This window comes from Castor canadensis, chromosome 12 (assembly GCF_047511655.1).
Source record: "Castor canadensis chromosome 12, mCasCan1.hap1v2, whole genome shotgun sequence".
In the NCBI taxonomy this organism is placed as follows: Eukaryota; Metazoa; Chordata; class Mammalia; order Rodentia; family Castoridae; genus Castor; species Castor canadensis.
In genome coordinates, this window is record NC_133397.1 from 40,500,001 (window position 1) to 40,516,371 (window position 16,371).

Here is a 16,371-nt window from a genome sequence, read left to right on the forward strand (position 1 = left end):
AGGGACTCTGCCTTCTGCTGTTTACATCATCGTCCTCTGGAGCCCACATTGGCTTGGCTCTTCTCACTGTACAACAACTCTCATACCCGGGACTCCTACCCCTTCACCCTATGCCTGATCCCTGGTCCTGTGCCCTGTCTTTCCAGGCCTGGCTTGTCGCTGTCACTTTGTCTGAGTTCTCTGTCTCCCTTTCTATGTTCTTCTCTCTCAGCCATTTTCTCCCCAGTGGCTCTGATATTCCCTCTTTTGTCTGTTTCTCTCCCTTCTTTTTATACCATCCCCAACCGCATGACTTAACTCAATCCTCACTTCCATGCTGCGCTCCTGACTACCAGGCACTGTGTCCCTATGTGCTTCCGTCTCCAGGAGCGTCATTCTGCTCCCATGAACACAGACAGAAAGATACCTGAGACCGCTTTATTTTTAGCCCTCTGTAAAAAAACCTGGTGCTTTTCTTGCCAATCAAATTAATGATAAAGCTTTGGTGATGCATTTTTTAATCTCTTTAATTATTCATCTATCTCTGATGAATAGTGTCCATCCTCCAAGAGAGATGGCTGCTAGGTTATTGGAACTGGGTGCCTGGTTTCCTTGGGGGACCCCAGGACTTGGCAGCCTAGGGGTTGAGGGCCCCTAAGTGAACTACAGAGCCCTTGCCTGCCTAGGTCTCCGAAGCCCTCCAGCTATCCAGCCTGCCTAGAGCACGGCTAGCTACTTTGAGCAGTGGTGGGTTGGGTATTCAAGTACCTAAATGTGGTCTGCCCTGGCAGAATTACTGGGGCAGGAACAGCCTTGGAGAGGTACAGACAAGCCAAGGTAGTGGCCACAATCCTTTTAGTTTCCGTCTCATAATCCTTGTCCTATCTGCAAAGTGATTTCCCAGTAGGAGAGCTCTGGGCTTGACACTGATGCCTGTGGCCTGCACAGAGGCCAAGTGAGACCAGTGTTCAGGGCCTGGCAGACTGAGGACTTGAGGCTTCACAGGAAGCATGGGAGGCTGGTATCTGAGCTTTACTAAGGAGCAAAAAAGACTTAGGGCTGCATATATAGCTCAGTGGTACAGCACATGCTTAGCATGTGAGAGACCCTGAGTTCAGTCCCCACTAGTGAAAAAAACATAAAAACAACCTATGAGATGGGGTAGGGTGTGGAGCTGCCGTCCATAGACATTGTTGCTGGAGTAACACAATTCCCAGGGCTAAGGGAGTGAAGGAGCATGCACCCAGGGCCAGGTGGAAGAATCCTTGGAGGATTTGAAGTGGGGTACTCACGCTTTGGGAAGTATTTGCTGTGCCTGTGTTCTGCAGGTCTTTTCCTGTTCAGTGCTTCATTCTCACAACCATGACAACAGGCCTGACCGTTTCTCTTGCAGCAGAAGAGTTGCAATACAGAGAAGTGCCTCTCCTGGCCTACATGCCAGCTGGGATGCTGTCTCCTATCTGACCTCAGAGCCCAAGCCTTGCTCTGTGAGTGTCTGAGGAGTGGTATTTATCCTACAGCCCCACACTGAGGTGTTTCTACTAGCTCAGCATGAACAGTTTCAGAGAGGGACCTGGTTCTCTCTAGGCCTGTAGCCAACTGGTGGTCTTTAACAGGGCCTTCTTAGCTCTCCACCCTCCTACCTGCTATAAGGTTCTGTCACAGCCCTCTGATCCTACCTGCTCAATTGATCAGTGCTGGGGGCTAAATGACTGAGGGAAGGGCACAGAGGAAATGGACCTTTCAACAGGAAGCAGTGCCTCATGCTAAGGGTACTGCTTGCTAAAGCAGCAGTATAGGGAAAGAGCAGGATCATGCATCCTGCAAAACTGAAATAGGTTGGGATACCAGAAATCTAGAAGTGAGTTGGTGGTAGGCTGGATCTTGCTGCACTCCTGAACCTATAGCTCAAGAAGTATGGACTGCATCTAGGCCCCTCATTTATCCAGTACAGGCTTAGCAGCCGATGTGAGTTCACCAGTGACCCCTGCTGAAGTTAGGACCCCATATGGAAATCCTGGGAGTCCTGATGCTCCTGTTAACCAGCTCTACAATGCTGGGCCTCTCAGAATGGGGACATTTGAATGGACAAAGGCATAGAAGATAAACAAGCATTTCCATCTGCACATACACTCGCAGTTTAACCCTTCTGAAGTAAGGCATATGCCTAACCTGCAGAGAAGGGAACGGAATGCAGAGGTGGGACTCCAAGGACAAGGCTGGGAGCCAGCTCTTCTGAATACCCAAAATCCATTGCTGCTTTCTACAACACTCTAACCAGCCCAAAAGAGCATGATACTTTGATTAAGATAGCCTATAGCAGGAGGACACTGCCCCAGGCTGGCTCCGAGCAGGGGGCTCCATGTGCCTTGAGTGGAGAAGGAAGTGATGGAGTGGGGGTGCAGGGCTGCCTTGAAGGCCACACAGGACTGCCTAAGGAGCTACTCCAGTTACCAGGTCAGCCCTTCTTCCTTGAAGAAGAGTGTTTACATCGGTGACTGCCAGGATTCTTTTCACTTCTCATGCTTGTGGAAACTTCCCCAGACCCTGCCAAGGATGCACAGGCTGGGCCACGTGGGGTTGAAAGCTCTCCTTGCTGCGCTTACTGACCTTCTGAGCTGAACAACAGATGAGTAGAGGTGCCGAGGTGAAGTTGGGTGGAGGATAGCGTCAAGAGGGAAATCTGAGCGTCTATTCTGGGTGCTGTTGTGCTCGGAATGTCTTCAGGAGAGGGGAGTTCCTCAAGCCATCCACATCCTTCCCTCCCTTCCCCCGGCCTCTGCCCTGGGCTGGGACCAGGGATCCATTTGGCCAAGGTAGCAGGTGTGTGATCACGGCCCTGAGGTGATCTCCTGAAGGGTGTGCTAGAGAGTTGATTGACACCATGACCTTGTTGCTACTTGCATGTAGGGTCCCATATGGCTGAGTTAGCAGGAGCAGTGGACAAGCCTTTCCCTGTTGTACCTGCCTCTCCTGGGCTCACTGACAGGGCAACCATAGCAGTGGAGGTCTGGCCTCTTTCACTGAGAGCTCTTGTGAGGGAGCAAACCCAAGATGGGGAAAGCTGGGACTCACAGAGGCTGCTGATCTCCATCCTGCCATGAACTCTGCCCATAACTAGAGGAAAGGCTAGCTTTCCAGACCCTCCACATGTGGCTTTCCTAACCCTCTTTGATCTGGCCTTATCCTATCTGTCCAGTCTTCCTGTAGAACAAAATTTAATCATGACTTATTGAGTCAAAAAACAAGCCTGGCTTCTGGCCAGACGCTGCACTGTGCCCATGTTAGGTTCTTGTCAACCCTTGTTCTGAGCACTTACCTCTGCTGCCTTCCACGGTCTTGTCAAGCTGCACCTCCTACCTGGAGTGCTCTTTTTTTATTTTTTGCAGCACTGGGGGTTTGAACTCAGGGCCTCATGCATGCTAGGCAGGCGCTCTTACTGTTTGAGCCACTCCACCAGCCCTGGAGCACTCCTTTCTGTCACTTCTCCCTCAGTGAGACTCTACTGACCCCTGTCAGCCGAGCCCCAGGAAAGGACTTCCACTCTTGGCCAGGCTGTCTGGGGATGTGTTTTATCACAGCACTATTCCTGCTCCCCAGTGCCCAGCTGAGCCTGGAGCGCCCTCCACGGCTGGCACCGGGCATGAATCCTGGGGAAGATCCCTAAGCTGGCAGTTTCTTCTGGCAGATCTCTAGTGCAATGGAGCAGCTGCAAGAGGCCCTGACGGTGTGCAGGGATGATGCCAACGCCCTCCATCTGCTAGCGTTGCTCTTCTCCGCCCAGAAGCACCATCAGCACGCGCTGGAAGTCATCAACATGGCCATCACTGAGTACCCTGAGAACTTCAGGTGAGTTCCCCAGGGATATTGCAAGTGGGGGGCTGGGTGGCTACTGCACAGATGCCTATGCACACACCTCCTTGTCACCTTACCAGCCAACACATGGAGTAAGTGCCCATGGCGTGAACCTTCTCTGGGTGGAAAGACAAGGGGGTGTAGAGTTGGCGAGTGGCCATAGTGTTCTGTGAGTGGTGATCCTGTGGTGCTCCTGAGTGTCCATGGGGGCTGTGGGCACACAGAAGAGAATGTGCTGCAATGTACGTGCAGTACACAGTGTTTACACCAGCTTTTCAGGAGCCTCCTGTGGGCTCCAAGGCATAACTTCACCCTGAGCCTGACATAGCCAGACAAGGACAGGATTCTAACAGTGCCTGGTCTGGTGGAGGCCAAGGAAGCCATTCCCCTGCCTGCAAGCAGGCAAGCTCCCTCGTCTTTGCTGGCAAGTGAAGGGGGTATTTATCTTCCTTCGTGGTGGTCCTGTTTCTCATGTTGAATACACCAGCAAGAAGCCCAGCTTCTTAGCAGTGTTCAATTTGCTCCTGGCCCAGGCAGCAGTGGGTGGGGCAGGACTAGCTTCCATGCGCCCACCACAGAAGACCTTCTACCACTAAACAAGACACTGGGAAATGAGCCATGCAGGACCAGCTGAGGCAGGAGGCTGTGTTATTCCGTGGGAAGGAATTAACGGGAGGTCATCTTTAGATTTCAGCCTTTTCCTTACAGACAAGGGACACTGTAAATAGCAGGCTTTGTTTCTCTGCATCCTGTAACACCAGAATGAGGGGTCCCTGGACACTGACCCCTACCCTGTTTCACTTAGTGTCTGAACTAAGACAACCAGCCCAAGGCTGTTGTGCGGTAGACAGCCATAAAAGAGCTGGGGTCCTGGTTACCCTGAGAGGTGACATACTGGCATGTCAGCAGGTTCACAGAGAATTAGGTGAAGTCAGTGGGTGCCTCAGTGGTGATGGGTAATGAAGGGAAGTTGCAGGTGTCCCCACCTAGGACTCCAGGTTGGTCTCCCTGGGAGACCTGGACTTTCACCTTTGTTCATCTGTAGTCCATCAGAGACAGGACAAGGCAAGACTCAGATTTCCCTGTGGCCCAGGGGCCTCCTTTATAGAACACTGCAAGCAGTTCTGTTTGTGGCTTTGCCAGGACACTGGAGATGGGGTGAATGGCTTCCTTCTCTGCAATGTTACTTACTCACTGGGAGACCTGGTGAATGAGAGTGAGGTGAACATTGTCCTGCCAGGATCCTGGTCCATAGCCCTCAGCTTCACCCTGCTTTACCGTCATCCAGACTGCTGCTTGCCTGCAATGCCCTAACTCCTGACCCTACCCACTCTACTGCCCTTCTGCTCAGGCTGGTCCTAGCTACTCGAGACCATCCTTTGTGTTTGAAGGATGGCTCCAATTCTGAGCTTTGACCTAGTCTTTGAGAGACCATTAAAATTGAATCACTTCACTTTATAAGGCATTTAGGAATTCTAAAACATGGTATGTAGACAAGGGATTAGATAACTTGTCTTAGGAATCCTGGGTACAGTATGACATTTTACATTTTTTATTTATAATGGACAAAAGACAATGGTTCTCCACTCCCAGTGCTGGTAGCTTGGTTTTTCCAAACTCCATCCTCACATTTGTCTGGAGGGTCTGCCTTGCTGCTGTTGATATGAGTGCCAATGTGCATGTGTGTGCCTCTGCACGTGTGTATGTTTAGTCTCGTCAGCTAGATCTCAGTGGAAACAAATAGTTGAGAGTCTTAGAACTGTAGTGTGCATAAAGAGGGGGCTTCCTGGGGCTGAGTGCTGTCACAGAAGAAATGAGACACTAGGTGGGCAAGTTCTTTTCCAAATGAGATCTGACATGGAAACCAAGACTGAAACAGTTGGGAGCAGAGGTTTTCTGGTGGAAGCAAGGAGAGATTCACACCCTGCCCTGTTGGCCCCTTCTCATACTCCTGGTTCCAGCTAAGGGGACCTTCCCATTCTTGTGTCTGGCATTTTGCTGCTCAGCGTATCTTCCCAACTTCTGAGCTGATGTTCTACCAGGCCAACACACCTCCCTGGCCTGCTGTGGGGAGGGTACCCTTCTCCTGTGTTGAAAGCCTGATTAAAGCCCTGGGAGGTACACTAGGGAATTGGGTTTGTCCAGTGTGGAGGGCCAGTCTTCCAGCCCCACCCCTCAGCCTTCCCATGGAGGTGTTTCCAACCTGCAGTAACTCCTCCATCTTCCAGCTCTGAGACTGGCAGAACTGTGCTCTGCCACACCTTCCTCCCACCTCCCAAGGACATGTTTTTTTCACTCCAAGTGTTCTCATGGGGGGAAGGTCCTGACCTTAAGTTTGGTGCCCCCCAGTAGGCCATAGGTAGACATGAAGAATATTTTGTGCATACATGCATGCATGTGGGGTGATGGCTTTTGTCAGGTTCTCAAAGAGGCCGAGTCCCCAGAAATATGGGGAGCCCCAGTGCAGACCATGCTGCATCTAACTGCTCCCTGCCTCTGGAGCTTCCCTCAGGCTTGCTAGGGCTGCCTGGAATTCATTGTCCCCACTCTGCAGGCCAGAGCCTTAAGGGGGCAGCCTCTGCCCTGGGAACCACTCAACACACAGACATCACCCTGCAATTGGGCTTCAGGTCCTCTACAGGCTGAGCACCCCTTTCTTTCCTGTCAGTGCAGTGTGTGCTTCAGAGCTCTTTGGGACCACTGTGTCCTTTCCCCCAGTAATGCCTCACTTTCCCCTGTCTGCTCATCCAGGTGTTGGCAGAGGAAGAGAAACAGCTCTTTTTTCTTTTTTTGGGGTGGGGGGGAATAACTGGGCTTTGAACTCTGGGCCTCATGCTTGCTGGACAGGTGCTCTACCACTTGAGCTCCTTCAGCCCGAGCAGCAGCTCTTTATGGTGAGCCACCACGAGTCCCTCACCTCCCAGACTACAGGAGCTTTCTTTTGATCTGAGCTGGCTCTAAAAAGCCATAAAACAAACTGGAAAAAATTCAGTGGCTTCTGACCTCCAGAACTGTGAGAGAATAAATCTCTCAATTAAAGCAAAAGAAAAGTATAGTTAGATGACAAATAGATAGATAGAGATATAAATTATATGTTGAGGAATCCATCTGCCTCCCAGCTCTGTTGAATGACTGTAGGGTATAACCATGTCACTTTGCAAATAAGTCAATACTGTTCCCCACAGATGAAACCCTGGAGTACAGAAACCCATGGATTAACAGGAAATGTCATTGAGTCCATTACAGGTCAGAGATTGCTGAAAATGTCATTGCTCTTCGATTGACATTGCATCCAGCTTCTCCAGCTGCTCCCTGCACTGGGAACAAGCTGCATGTGGCTCCAGCTGTTGCCAAGGCAGTTAATTAACCAACCACTCCAGTAAATATCATTCAGCAAAACAGCACAAACCATCCTCCTTTGCCCTGACCTCATTGTCCCCATCAAAGTCTGTGTTCAGGGGCCACTTACGGGCCAGTGGTGTGGATCTTTCCTACCAAGCACCTTGAAGATAGCTGTCCTGATGACTGAAGGCTTTTAGAGGCTTTTCCTTCCTGCAGAGGCTATCAGTTGGGTGGACTCCAGGGAGGGAAGAAGCTGGTAAGCCAAGTGTGTAGCACAGGCTTTACTTGTCACTGCTTGAGAGAAGCCTGGCACAAGGAAGGAAGCCAGTAGGTGGATGTACTTCCATCCACATGAGCTCTTCTATGTGAGAGCTACAGTAAGGTCCCTACCCTTGAGTTATGCCTGTCACTTATTAGTGCCACCAGCAGCAGCCTGTTCCTTGATAAGACAGACATTTGTCCTGGCTTTTCTGCCTTTGTGAGACTCAAAGTAAAGAAGGTCATGAGCTGATCGACAGCCACGTCTAAGGTGGCAGTTTGAAGAAGTAGAGGGGATGCCACAAAGAGGGTCACACTGGCCTCCGTGACCTGAGGGCAGCAGTGTGAGCACTGGGCCAGAAGCTGGAGGAAAGAGGTACAGGCAAGGCTGGGTCTACTCCAGCTCTGGGGCGATCACTGTGAGCTCCTCAGCTGCACAAGAGGTCACTGTTCCTACAAAGGCGCCGTCTAGACACCAAGAGCAAAACCCAGCTTTCACAGAGTCCAACTTTTAAAAATCCTTCTGATTCAGGGATTAGAAAGCAAAGCAGCCAGGATCTTGATTTCCATGCTGTGGGATGACCTTTAGTTAGCAAAGCTCAGGTTATAAAAGGCAGAACGTGACAAGGCAGAGACTTATGGCCCCTCTGGGACAGTGTGAACCTGGCACAGTAGGAACTGGACACCACAGGCAGCTTCCTGAAATCCTGTGGACTTCCAACTAAGCCCTAGACATATGTGCTGGCCAGAATGTCCCTGGCCAGCCAGCTCAGGAGACCCAGCCTGCAGGGGGCCTCAGGATAGCAGGCTCCGTGTGTAGAATAAGAAGTTTCATAAGCCTGGAGATAACTTTGCTGGCTCTTTCTTATTTGGGGTGGGGGAGGCAGCTGGGAAGCCTGATCAGGGAGGGGTAGAGATGTAGGGTCAAGGGGACCAGGCCACTGATAAGTGTCCTTCCTGAAGCCATGGGTGCTGTCAGGCAGTGGTTTTAGGTAACAGATTCCTTGAGCTTTAGTCAGGCCTTTGTGGTGAAGGTCACCATAGCAACCAAACAAAATTCCTGTGCTAATGATGGGAGCTTTCCAATAAACCAGCCTGTCAGTCACGTTCCCTCCCAGCACTGGCAGCCTGCCAGGCTGGTTTTGAAGGCTCAGGCCATACCTAGCATGGCAAAAGACCAAATGTGTTCTCCTCCCTGCTCCATGGTGGGCAACGCCGCCTCCCCCACACCAAAGGCAGCCCTCCCTCATTGGCCAGATTAGGCACTCCTGGGAGTGCCTGCTGGTCCAGCCCTGGTCCTAAGGGACTTGGAAAGTCCTAGGGGAAGGTGTGTGGGAGCCCCAGAGGCACTCTCCAGTGCGGGAACAATATGGCCTTCTCCACAAGCTAGAGCTCCCATGGATAAACAAATGAATTGCCATAGCCATCTGCCCCAGGAAACCTAGACTGTTTTGGAAAATGTTTGAACTGTTAACTAGGATTAGCTGGAGCCAGACCTTGGCTGGATCTAGTTGAGGCTAACGTTGAACCTCTAGGGTACCTCTGAGCTACCTGCCCTGCCTCATCTATTTTTCAAGTTGCATGTGAGATGTTTCTTAGCAGTGCGTTCCCCCAAGCAGAAGGGATTAGAGACCTGGAATTTCTGTTAACATTTCTGCCTTAAACCCAGTGTGTTTATTTGATTGTTCTTATTAAGGACTTGTGGTACATCAAAAGGATGCTTAAAATACCAACACTCCAACAAAGGGGTTGGAATCAAAGCTATTAACACAAACATAGTTTATCACTTCGCTGATTCATTAAACGTGCTTGGCTGCCACAGAGCCTGAGGACAGAAGCCACTGTGATCTTGCAAGGCCATGTGGCTGAGGAAGTGCTAAGCCAGACGTAATCATAGCAGCATTGGATCCTTCCAAAGATCAGCTTCTCCTTGGCTGAGCTGGGTTGACATTCAGCATTTCCCCTCCTCAGTTATCCCATGAGCAATTCTGTGGTCTTGCTGTGTGTGATGTGTGTATTGTAAGATACAACCTTCACCCTGCTCACAAGACAAGGCTGACCTGCCTTTGTGTGAATAGTCATCTTTTCCCTGAGGGTCTGCTCACTGTGTAAAGATAAGAGACCAAGGCTACCAACCTACCTTTGTTCTACTTAAGGGTCTTTCTGGAAGGTCTGTCTTGAGTGATTATAAAAAAGTTCTGTGTGGTTTATGTTCAGATCTGATGAGGTCATGAGTTTGTGTCTGGAGGGAAGAGGAGGTGGCTTGGTGGTGGAGGAAAGCTGAGGCCGTGAGGCCAGTTGGGTCAGCCATCAGTCAGCACAGCACACAGATAAGAGTGGTGGGTCTCAGAGTAGCTGTACTCCTCACCAGGTAGCACAGGACTTTTGAAGGACAGGAGCTACTTCAGGAAGCCTAAGCTTTCAGGCTATTGCTTTTTTAAAGCTTCAAAGGTGGATCATGTTAAATGAATTCATTAAAAGGCAAAGGATCATCATGAGCTTTTAAGGATTAGGGGACATGGGTCAATGTAATCCTCCAATCCCAGAGAAAAAAAATCATGGGTTTTAGAGTTAAGAAGTGCTACTAAAAGGGTCCCTTGCATGTTGGGGATTAGTTTCTGGGAATGTAATAAAACTGGGACTAGAGATGGCCTTTTAGGAGGGCCGTTCCTGTTAGAGTCCCTATAAAAATCCAGTCTTGAAGAAGCGTGTGTGTGGGGCAATCATTCACTTGCCCTGGTGGGGTCTTTCCCAGAGCTGTGGAATTTGGAGGCATCTGGGAGCCCTGTGGGGCTCCATGTGTCCCTGGCATCCTGGCTTGGGTCTGGGCCACCCAGTGAGATCCAGATGATTACAGGCTAACTAGGGACCAGGGTTATCTGGCTCCATCCCAGGGAGCTGCTTCTCCCCTTCTCTCTGCCCTGTTCTTTCATGTAGGTGGGGCCTTTGTCACCCCTTCAGCCTCCTGGGGTGCCCTTACCTTTCTGGCATCCAAATCCTGCCACCGGTCCTCAGAAACTCCCCTTGGGCTCCAGTTTGGTATTGGAGCCCCTACACTTCAAAGTAGAACCATTTGATTGAGTACTTGATGCTGTTCTTGTTTTTAGTGTGTTGGTTGAGTTTGGAAGCCCCTTTGGGGCAGAGGCTATGGCCTGTCCTAATGTAGGGAACCTAGGGCTGGGCACCCAGAAATCCTAAGAGACTCTTAGACTGATAGGCCAGAGGAGTTGTGGGGTTTGTTGTTGTTGTTTTTTTGTTATTGGGTTTTTTTTGTGTGTGTGAATGGATGTGTGTGTTTGTGTTTGAAGAAAAGAAGGGCGAGAATGTGGAGGATTTATCATCTCACAGCCTGCCCTGCTTTGTTGTTTTGGTATGTCTTGTTCATTTGTTGCTTTTTACAGTACTCCTGCTGTAAAGATGAAGAAGATAATGGCACATTTTGGTGGCATCTGAAGATATCATCATCATGATGAGGGGCAGAACGGGGACTAGAATCCAAGCCAGCTGATGGCTGGACAACCTGGTGTGCTTGAACCCCAAGCTTTCCCAACTACAGTGGTCTACCCAGTGTCAGGCACTGCCGTGAACATTAACTACTGTTTCTTCATTGATTTGAGTAATTCTACCAGCAGCCCTAGGAGGGATAAGAACAGTTGTCCACCCATTTTACAGATGAGGACACAGATGAGACTCTGAGGAGTTCAGGTTCCTTGCCCCAGGCAAGGGACCCTTGGGTCACCAGCATTGAACCCAGCTTTCCATCTGAGTCCAACTCCGGGTGGCCCCAGATGGGTTCCCTTGCTGTGGATCCTTGTGCTGTGCACTGGCTCTGGCCTTCTGGCCAAGAAGTTAGACTTTCCAGAGGTGAGGCCGCCTGACTCAGAGAATAGCCTGCTTTCTCACTCAATTATGTGTTTTCTACAAAAACAGAAGTTTTCATTAAAACAGTACAGCACAGCCATCAGCTGGAATTACTAATTACTGGCCTTTAAAGAGATAATGTCCCCTTTCATGCACTTGCCACACCTGCTGCCACCCATCGTCCCATCAAGGAAGCCAGGAACCAGAGGTAGCAGGAAGAACAGTCCAGGGCCAGGAACAGTCCAGGGCCAGGAGTTGCTTTGTTCCTGGAAACACCCACAGCTTTCCAGGTCTCAGGGAGTCCTTGTGACTCAACTTCCTCCTTCCATGCTTCAGCACATTTTGTTACATAGATGGGGAAAGGCACTGGGGATGGGAAGATAAGAATAGCTTGGTCCCTGCCCACATGAATGCAGGACCTGGCAGGAACAGGTCTAAGGACAGCAACTGTACCCTTCAGAAACTGGCCTTATTGGCTTTGCTTCCATTCATCCTCCCAACAGCCTTCCAGGTTATTCCATGACCATCCCTGCTTAGCACATGCCTAGGCACAGTCAGAGAGGCCACGGCACTTGTAGCAAGTGCCCATTTGGTAGGGAGGAGCAGGGCCAGAGGTGACTCCCTTAGGTCCATGGGAGTTACCTTGTTCAAGTGGCTGTTGTGGATGTGGAGTAATCTTGTAACAATAATTAATAAGTACTCTTGTAATATTTCAGGAAGGTAAAAGTGAAAATGTGGACCCTCTGCCTTCTGCCCACACTGCCATGTCCTTCCCTACAGTCAGCTCTGTTTGCCAACTTTCTCCACCTTTTAGAGTAGGGTACTGGGATGAATGGCCAGGAGGGGCAGAGGCTGGATGGATGACCGCTGATCTCAGTTTAGCCAGAGCAAATATCCCCTACTTATAAAAATGAAATTTTTTTTGTAGTGCTAAACTTAAGGCTTGTGCATACTAGGCAAGTATGCTTCCATTGACCTACAGCTGTACCCCTAAAATTATTTTTTTAAGTTTTTTAGGCTCCCACCTATAATTCTAGATACTCAGGAGGCAGAAATTAGGAGGATTGCAGTTTGAGTCCATCTGGGCAAAAAAGTTCACAAGACCCAGTCTCAACAGAAAAAGCTGAACATGTGGTGAGTGTCTGTCCCCAGCTACTGTGGGAAGCATAAATAGGATCTCTGTGCCGAGATCCTGGGCAAAAAGTGAGACCCTATCACAAGAAATAAGAACAAAAAGGGCTGAAGGCACTTGCTAGAGCACCTGCCTAGCAAGTGTGAAGCCCTGAATTCAAACCCCAGTATTACAAGTTTTTTGAAAAATCATGATCACCCAGATCTGAGGAGCCTCACCCTAAAATTTTTCCTCTTTATAAGCAGTGGAAAGAAATTGTTTGTCTTTGCCTCAAATGGGAAGAGCTCCAAGTCTTAATCTTTTTTGACAAATGATTAGAGTCTGATTTTGGCCCAGGAGCGCAAAGCAGGGAAGGCCCAGGAAGAGAAGATAGAGGCAACAGATGGCATTGTCCTCTTGGGAATCTCCTCTTTAGTCCCTAGCCAGAGCAGTTGGAAAGGCAGCCATTTTATGCCAGGAAGAAGAGCTTCTGACCTCACTGGTCTCTGTCTTCCTCCATGGGAGAAGAGCTGGCCTGGACAAAGATGGATCCTTTGGGGCTGAACTCTTTCATGGTTCAGCAGGGTCTGGATCTGTTTAGGTCAACCAAGAGTCTGTCTGTGCCCTCAGGGTGCTGGAGTGTGTGGGTGATGTAGCATATCCCCCTACTCCACCAGAGCACTGTGGTAGATGAAGTAGACAGTTAGGATGTGCCTGAGGGAGCCCCAGCCTGAGCATAGGGGTAACCCAGCACGGGTGGCTATAGATCCTGGTATTCTCAAGAAAGCTAAGCTCAGAGACAGTGAGCTCTGTGCACTGTACATTCCTGCAGGAACCAGGGCACACGTGCCACAAGGCTTGCACAGGGCCAGAATGGCAGGAATGAGGTACATTTCAGGACCAAGAGTCTTCACCCCCACCACCCCAGCCCCGGCAATGGGACAGAGCGCAGTGTTTACACTGACCCAGAGAGAATACTTAACTTTCACATCTTCCTGTTGGGGCTCCGGCCTTAAAAGACCTCAGTGGGCTTCGCTGCGGTGAGAAGACCACTTGAGCCCAGGAATTTGAGACCAGCCTGGGGCAACATATGAAGACCCTGTCTCAGGAAAAACATGGAAACAAAAAGCAGGAAAATGCTTCAGGAGAGGGGTTCACAGCTGAAGAGGCTTTGCCAAGGACTTGGTCATCCTCGGAAGGTTCTGAGGACTTTCTAGAGCCTTTGGAGGCACCTGGCCTGGGAGACTTGCTCTACAGGTCTGGCAGGGCTTCAGATTGAAGGCAGGAAGATCACAGAGGCCAAGTGCTGCACAGTGGCGTGCCACTGTGGGGTTTCTCAGCCATTGCTACGGGCCATTAGGGTTAGGAGTCATATTGTACAGGTACGGAACTTGTGACATGCCCAGCTGTTGGTAACAAAGTCAGACTTTGGCTCAGGCTTCTGAGTTCTTGGCCAGTGTCTATTCACAGTGCAGGGTTTGAGGACAATAATGTGAGCATCTCTCTCCTGGAAGGGCTTTTGTCAAAGTGCCCAAATACTAGAGAACTGCTAGATTCTGGTATTCCCATCTCAAAGACTCCTCAGCTCTACTTTTTGATCTTTCCCAGTCCTCTGGGATGGAGACCCCCATGTCAGGAGGAGCCAGACACCTGGAACATGCTGTTCCTCCTTAGGATCTGTCTTGTGTGGAGTAAGACTTTGCTTGTGGACAGTTTGGAATGGAATTGCCTGGCACTTTGCCTTCCTGCTGTGTGAGTTCTGCCCACACTGCAGCTATAAGATGTCAAGTAACCAGACTCCAGTACTAAGCAAACACTGTACTCAGCACCAAGCCAGGCACTAGGGAGGCAAGGCATACAATATCGGTAAGGGTGGTAGACACAGGTATTTGCTATGCAGGTGGGCATGCACGATGGACACTGACAAGATAAAAGGTGGGTTTACCACATATAGGTAGGACTGGCAGTAGACTCTTTGTGAAATGTCTGGCTGAAAATACTTGATATGAGTTCATCTTCATTATTAAACTCTTAAGCCTGTATATGCAGAGAGAGACAGAGGATGTAATTAAGTGCTAACTGAACATAATCCCAGACTCTCAGAGAAGGGCAAGATGGTCCACATAGGGGCTTCTTGAAGGGAGGATTGGGACCTCAGGATTATAGTGGTCTTGTTTTGTTTTATTTTGTTTTTGCAACAGAGTCTTTCTGTGTACCCCAGGCTGGCCCCATACTCATGCTATAGCCCAGGCAAGCCTCAAATCACAATCCTCCTGCCTCTCAGCTTTCTAAGTGCTGGGATTATAGGTGTATGCACCACCATGCCCAGCTAAAATAGTGTTTATTAAATAGTCCAAATTCTTCACTCAAATGATATTTTAGACTCCATCTATATATAAGATAGGTAAGGAGGGGCTGGGTGCCTGAAGGAATTGGGGACTCAGGCTTTTCCCCCTCTGCCCTGCCCCCACTACTAGGAGCCTCTCCAGGCCTACCCAGAAGCACAGCATTGTAATGAGGCTGTGGCCACAGCCGACTCCCCTGTTGTACAGCTCAACAGTGTCCCCTACCAGCCACGATGGCACACCAGCACTCCATCTGAAGAACTGGGCCCAAAGTTTGTGGGTGGCCATCCCACAAACCCAGTGAATCTGGTGGGATGAGGCCTGTGTACCTACACAGCTGGGCGTGGATGTCTTAATGAGCCCAAGCCATGGTGGACCCCTGAGTTGCTGCTGTTGCCTATTGTGAGCCGGGCCCAGCAGTGAATTAGAGACAAGCCAGCAGGTGCCAACTTCTAGACACAGTGAAGGCTGTCCTGGAGGGTTATACGTACAGCTCCCAAGGAGACACAGAGAAAGTTGGAGAATGACATCTGGTTAAGAAATGGCCTGATGTGGGAGGGGGAAGGGCAAGTCCCAGCAGAGGCCACCACGTGGAGCAAAGCATGGGCAAGTCCCAGAGTCTGTGCAGAAGCTCAGGGATCTGGTAACACCCATGTGATCAGCCCAAGGTCAGAGGGAGGGCAGCAGGATTGGGAGGTGGAGCTTGAGCCGGAAGGCCTTGAAAGCTACACTGAGGCACATAGATCAATGGCGTGGACAGTAGGCAGGGCTGTTTGTAGAGGAAGATCTCTCTGGCAGTACTCAACTGCCAACCAAGAAAGTCTTAGGACCTAATCTGGAACCTCAGTATCCGGGAGTGAGGATCAAACCAGAGGGTGTCTGTTGGCCCAGAGAGGATGTGGTTGGGTTGAGAAATTGCGCTCTGGGTCACTCATGCTAATGGAATGTCAGCCACCAGGAGGATACAGTGTGTGTTGATAGAGGCTGCTGCAACACCAAACACCAGCTCAGCTTTTGGCCCCTTCTGTCCAAAGCACATGGTGCCAGCATGTCTGTCAGGGACACGTCCTGGCTGTCCAACAGATCCAGGGGCAACAGTGGGAAGGGGACTCTGGCCAAGAGCAAAGCTGCCCAGGAGGAGGCTATCTGCAGAGAGCCTGGGAATGCTGCAAGTCTGGTCTGCCCAGGGGTCTGCCCCAGCCCAGGCAAGCCTAGAGTCACCTGCCCAAGGACTCTGCTGCTATGGCTACCTATGGGGAGGGGCCCCAACATCCTTGGCTCCAACCTCTACTACCTTCCTCTCCAACCCGAGCTTCTTTCTCTTCCATTACCACCCACATTTCTCTCCATGCTCCTTTTCATCACACACCAGCTCCAGGGAGACCGTTTCTCTGTTCTTTACCTTTATTGAGTCTGGTCCCAAAACATAGCACTTGATTCTCTGGGCAATTTGACATTTATAGCATTCTAGTTGTTACCCTGAAGGCAGAAATTGTGTCTTCTCCTTCATGTTCCTGAAAGTGGAGGTGCCTAATACTGGTGAATTGCTGGATCCTGGGGAAACTGGGAGAAAAGCACACAGAACTCGATCTGTGTGCTGAGACAAATTCCTGATCAGGG

General features: G+C 50.2%; 1 protein-coding gene across 2 annotated transcripts in view; it reads left to right on the forward strand.

Moving 5' to 3' along the window:
• The window catches only part of Ttc7a (tetratricopeptide repeat domain 7A), a 117,489-nt gene that overhangs the window by 73,106 nt on the left and 28,012 nt on the right, over positions 1–16,371 (forward strand). For both annotated transcript variants that reach the window (XM_020179287.2, XM_074049632.1), the window contains one exon: positions 3,668–3,828. In XM_020179287.2, coding sequence (XP_020034876.2) covers positions 3,668–3,828 — 161 coding nt within the window. The remainder of the gene's footprint in view (positions 1–3,667; positions 3,829–16,371) is intronic.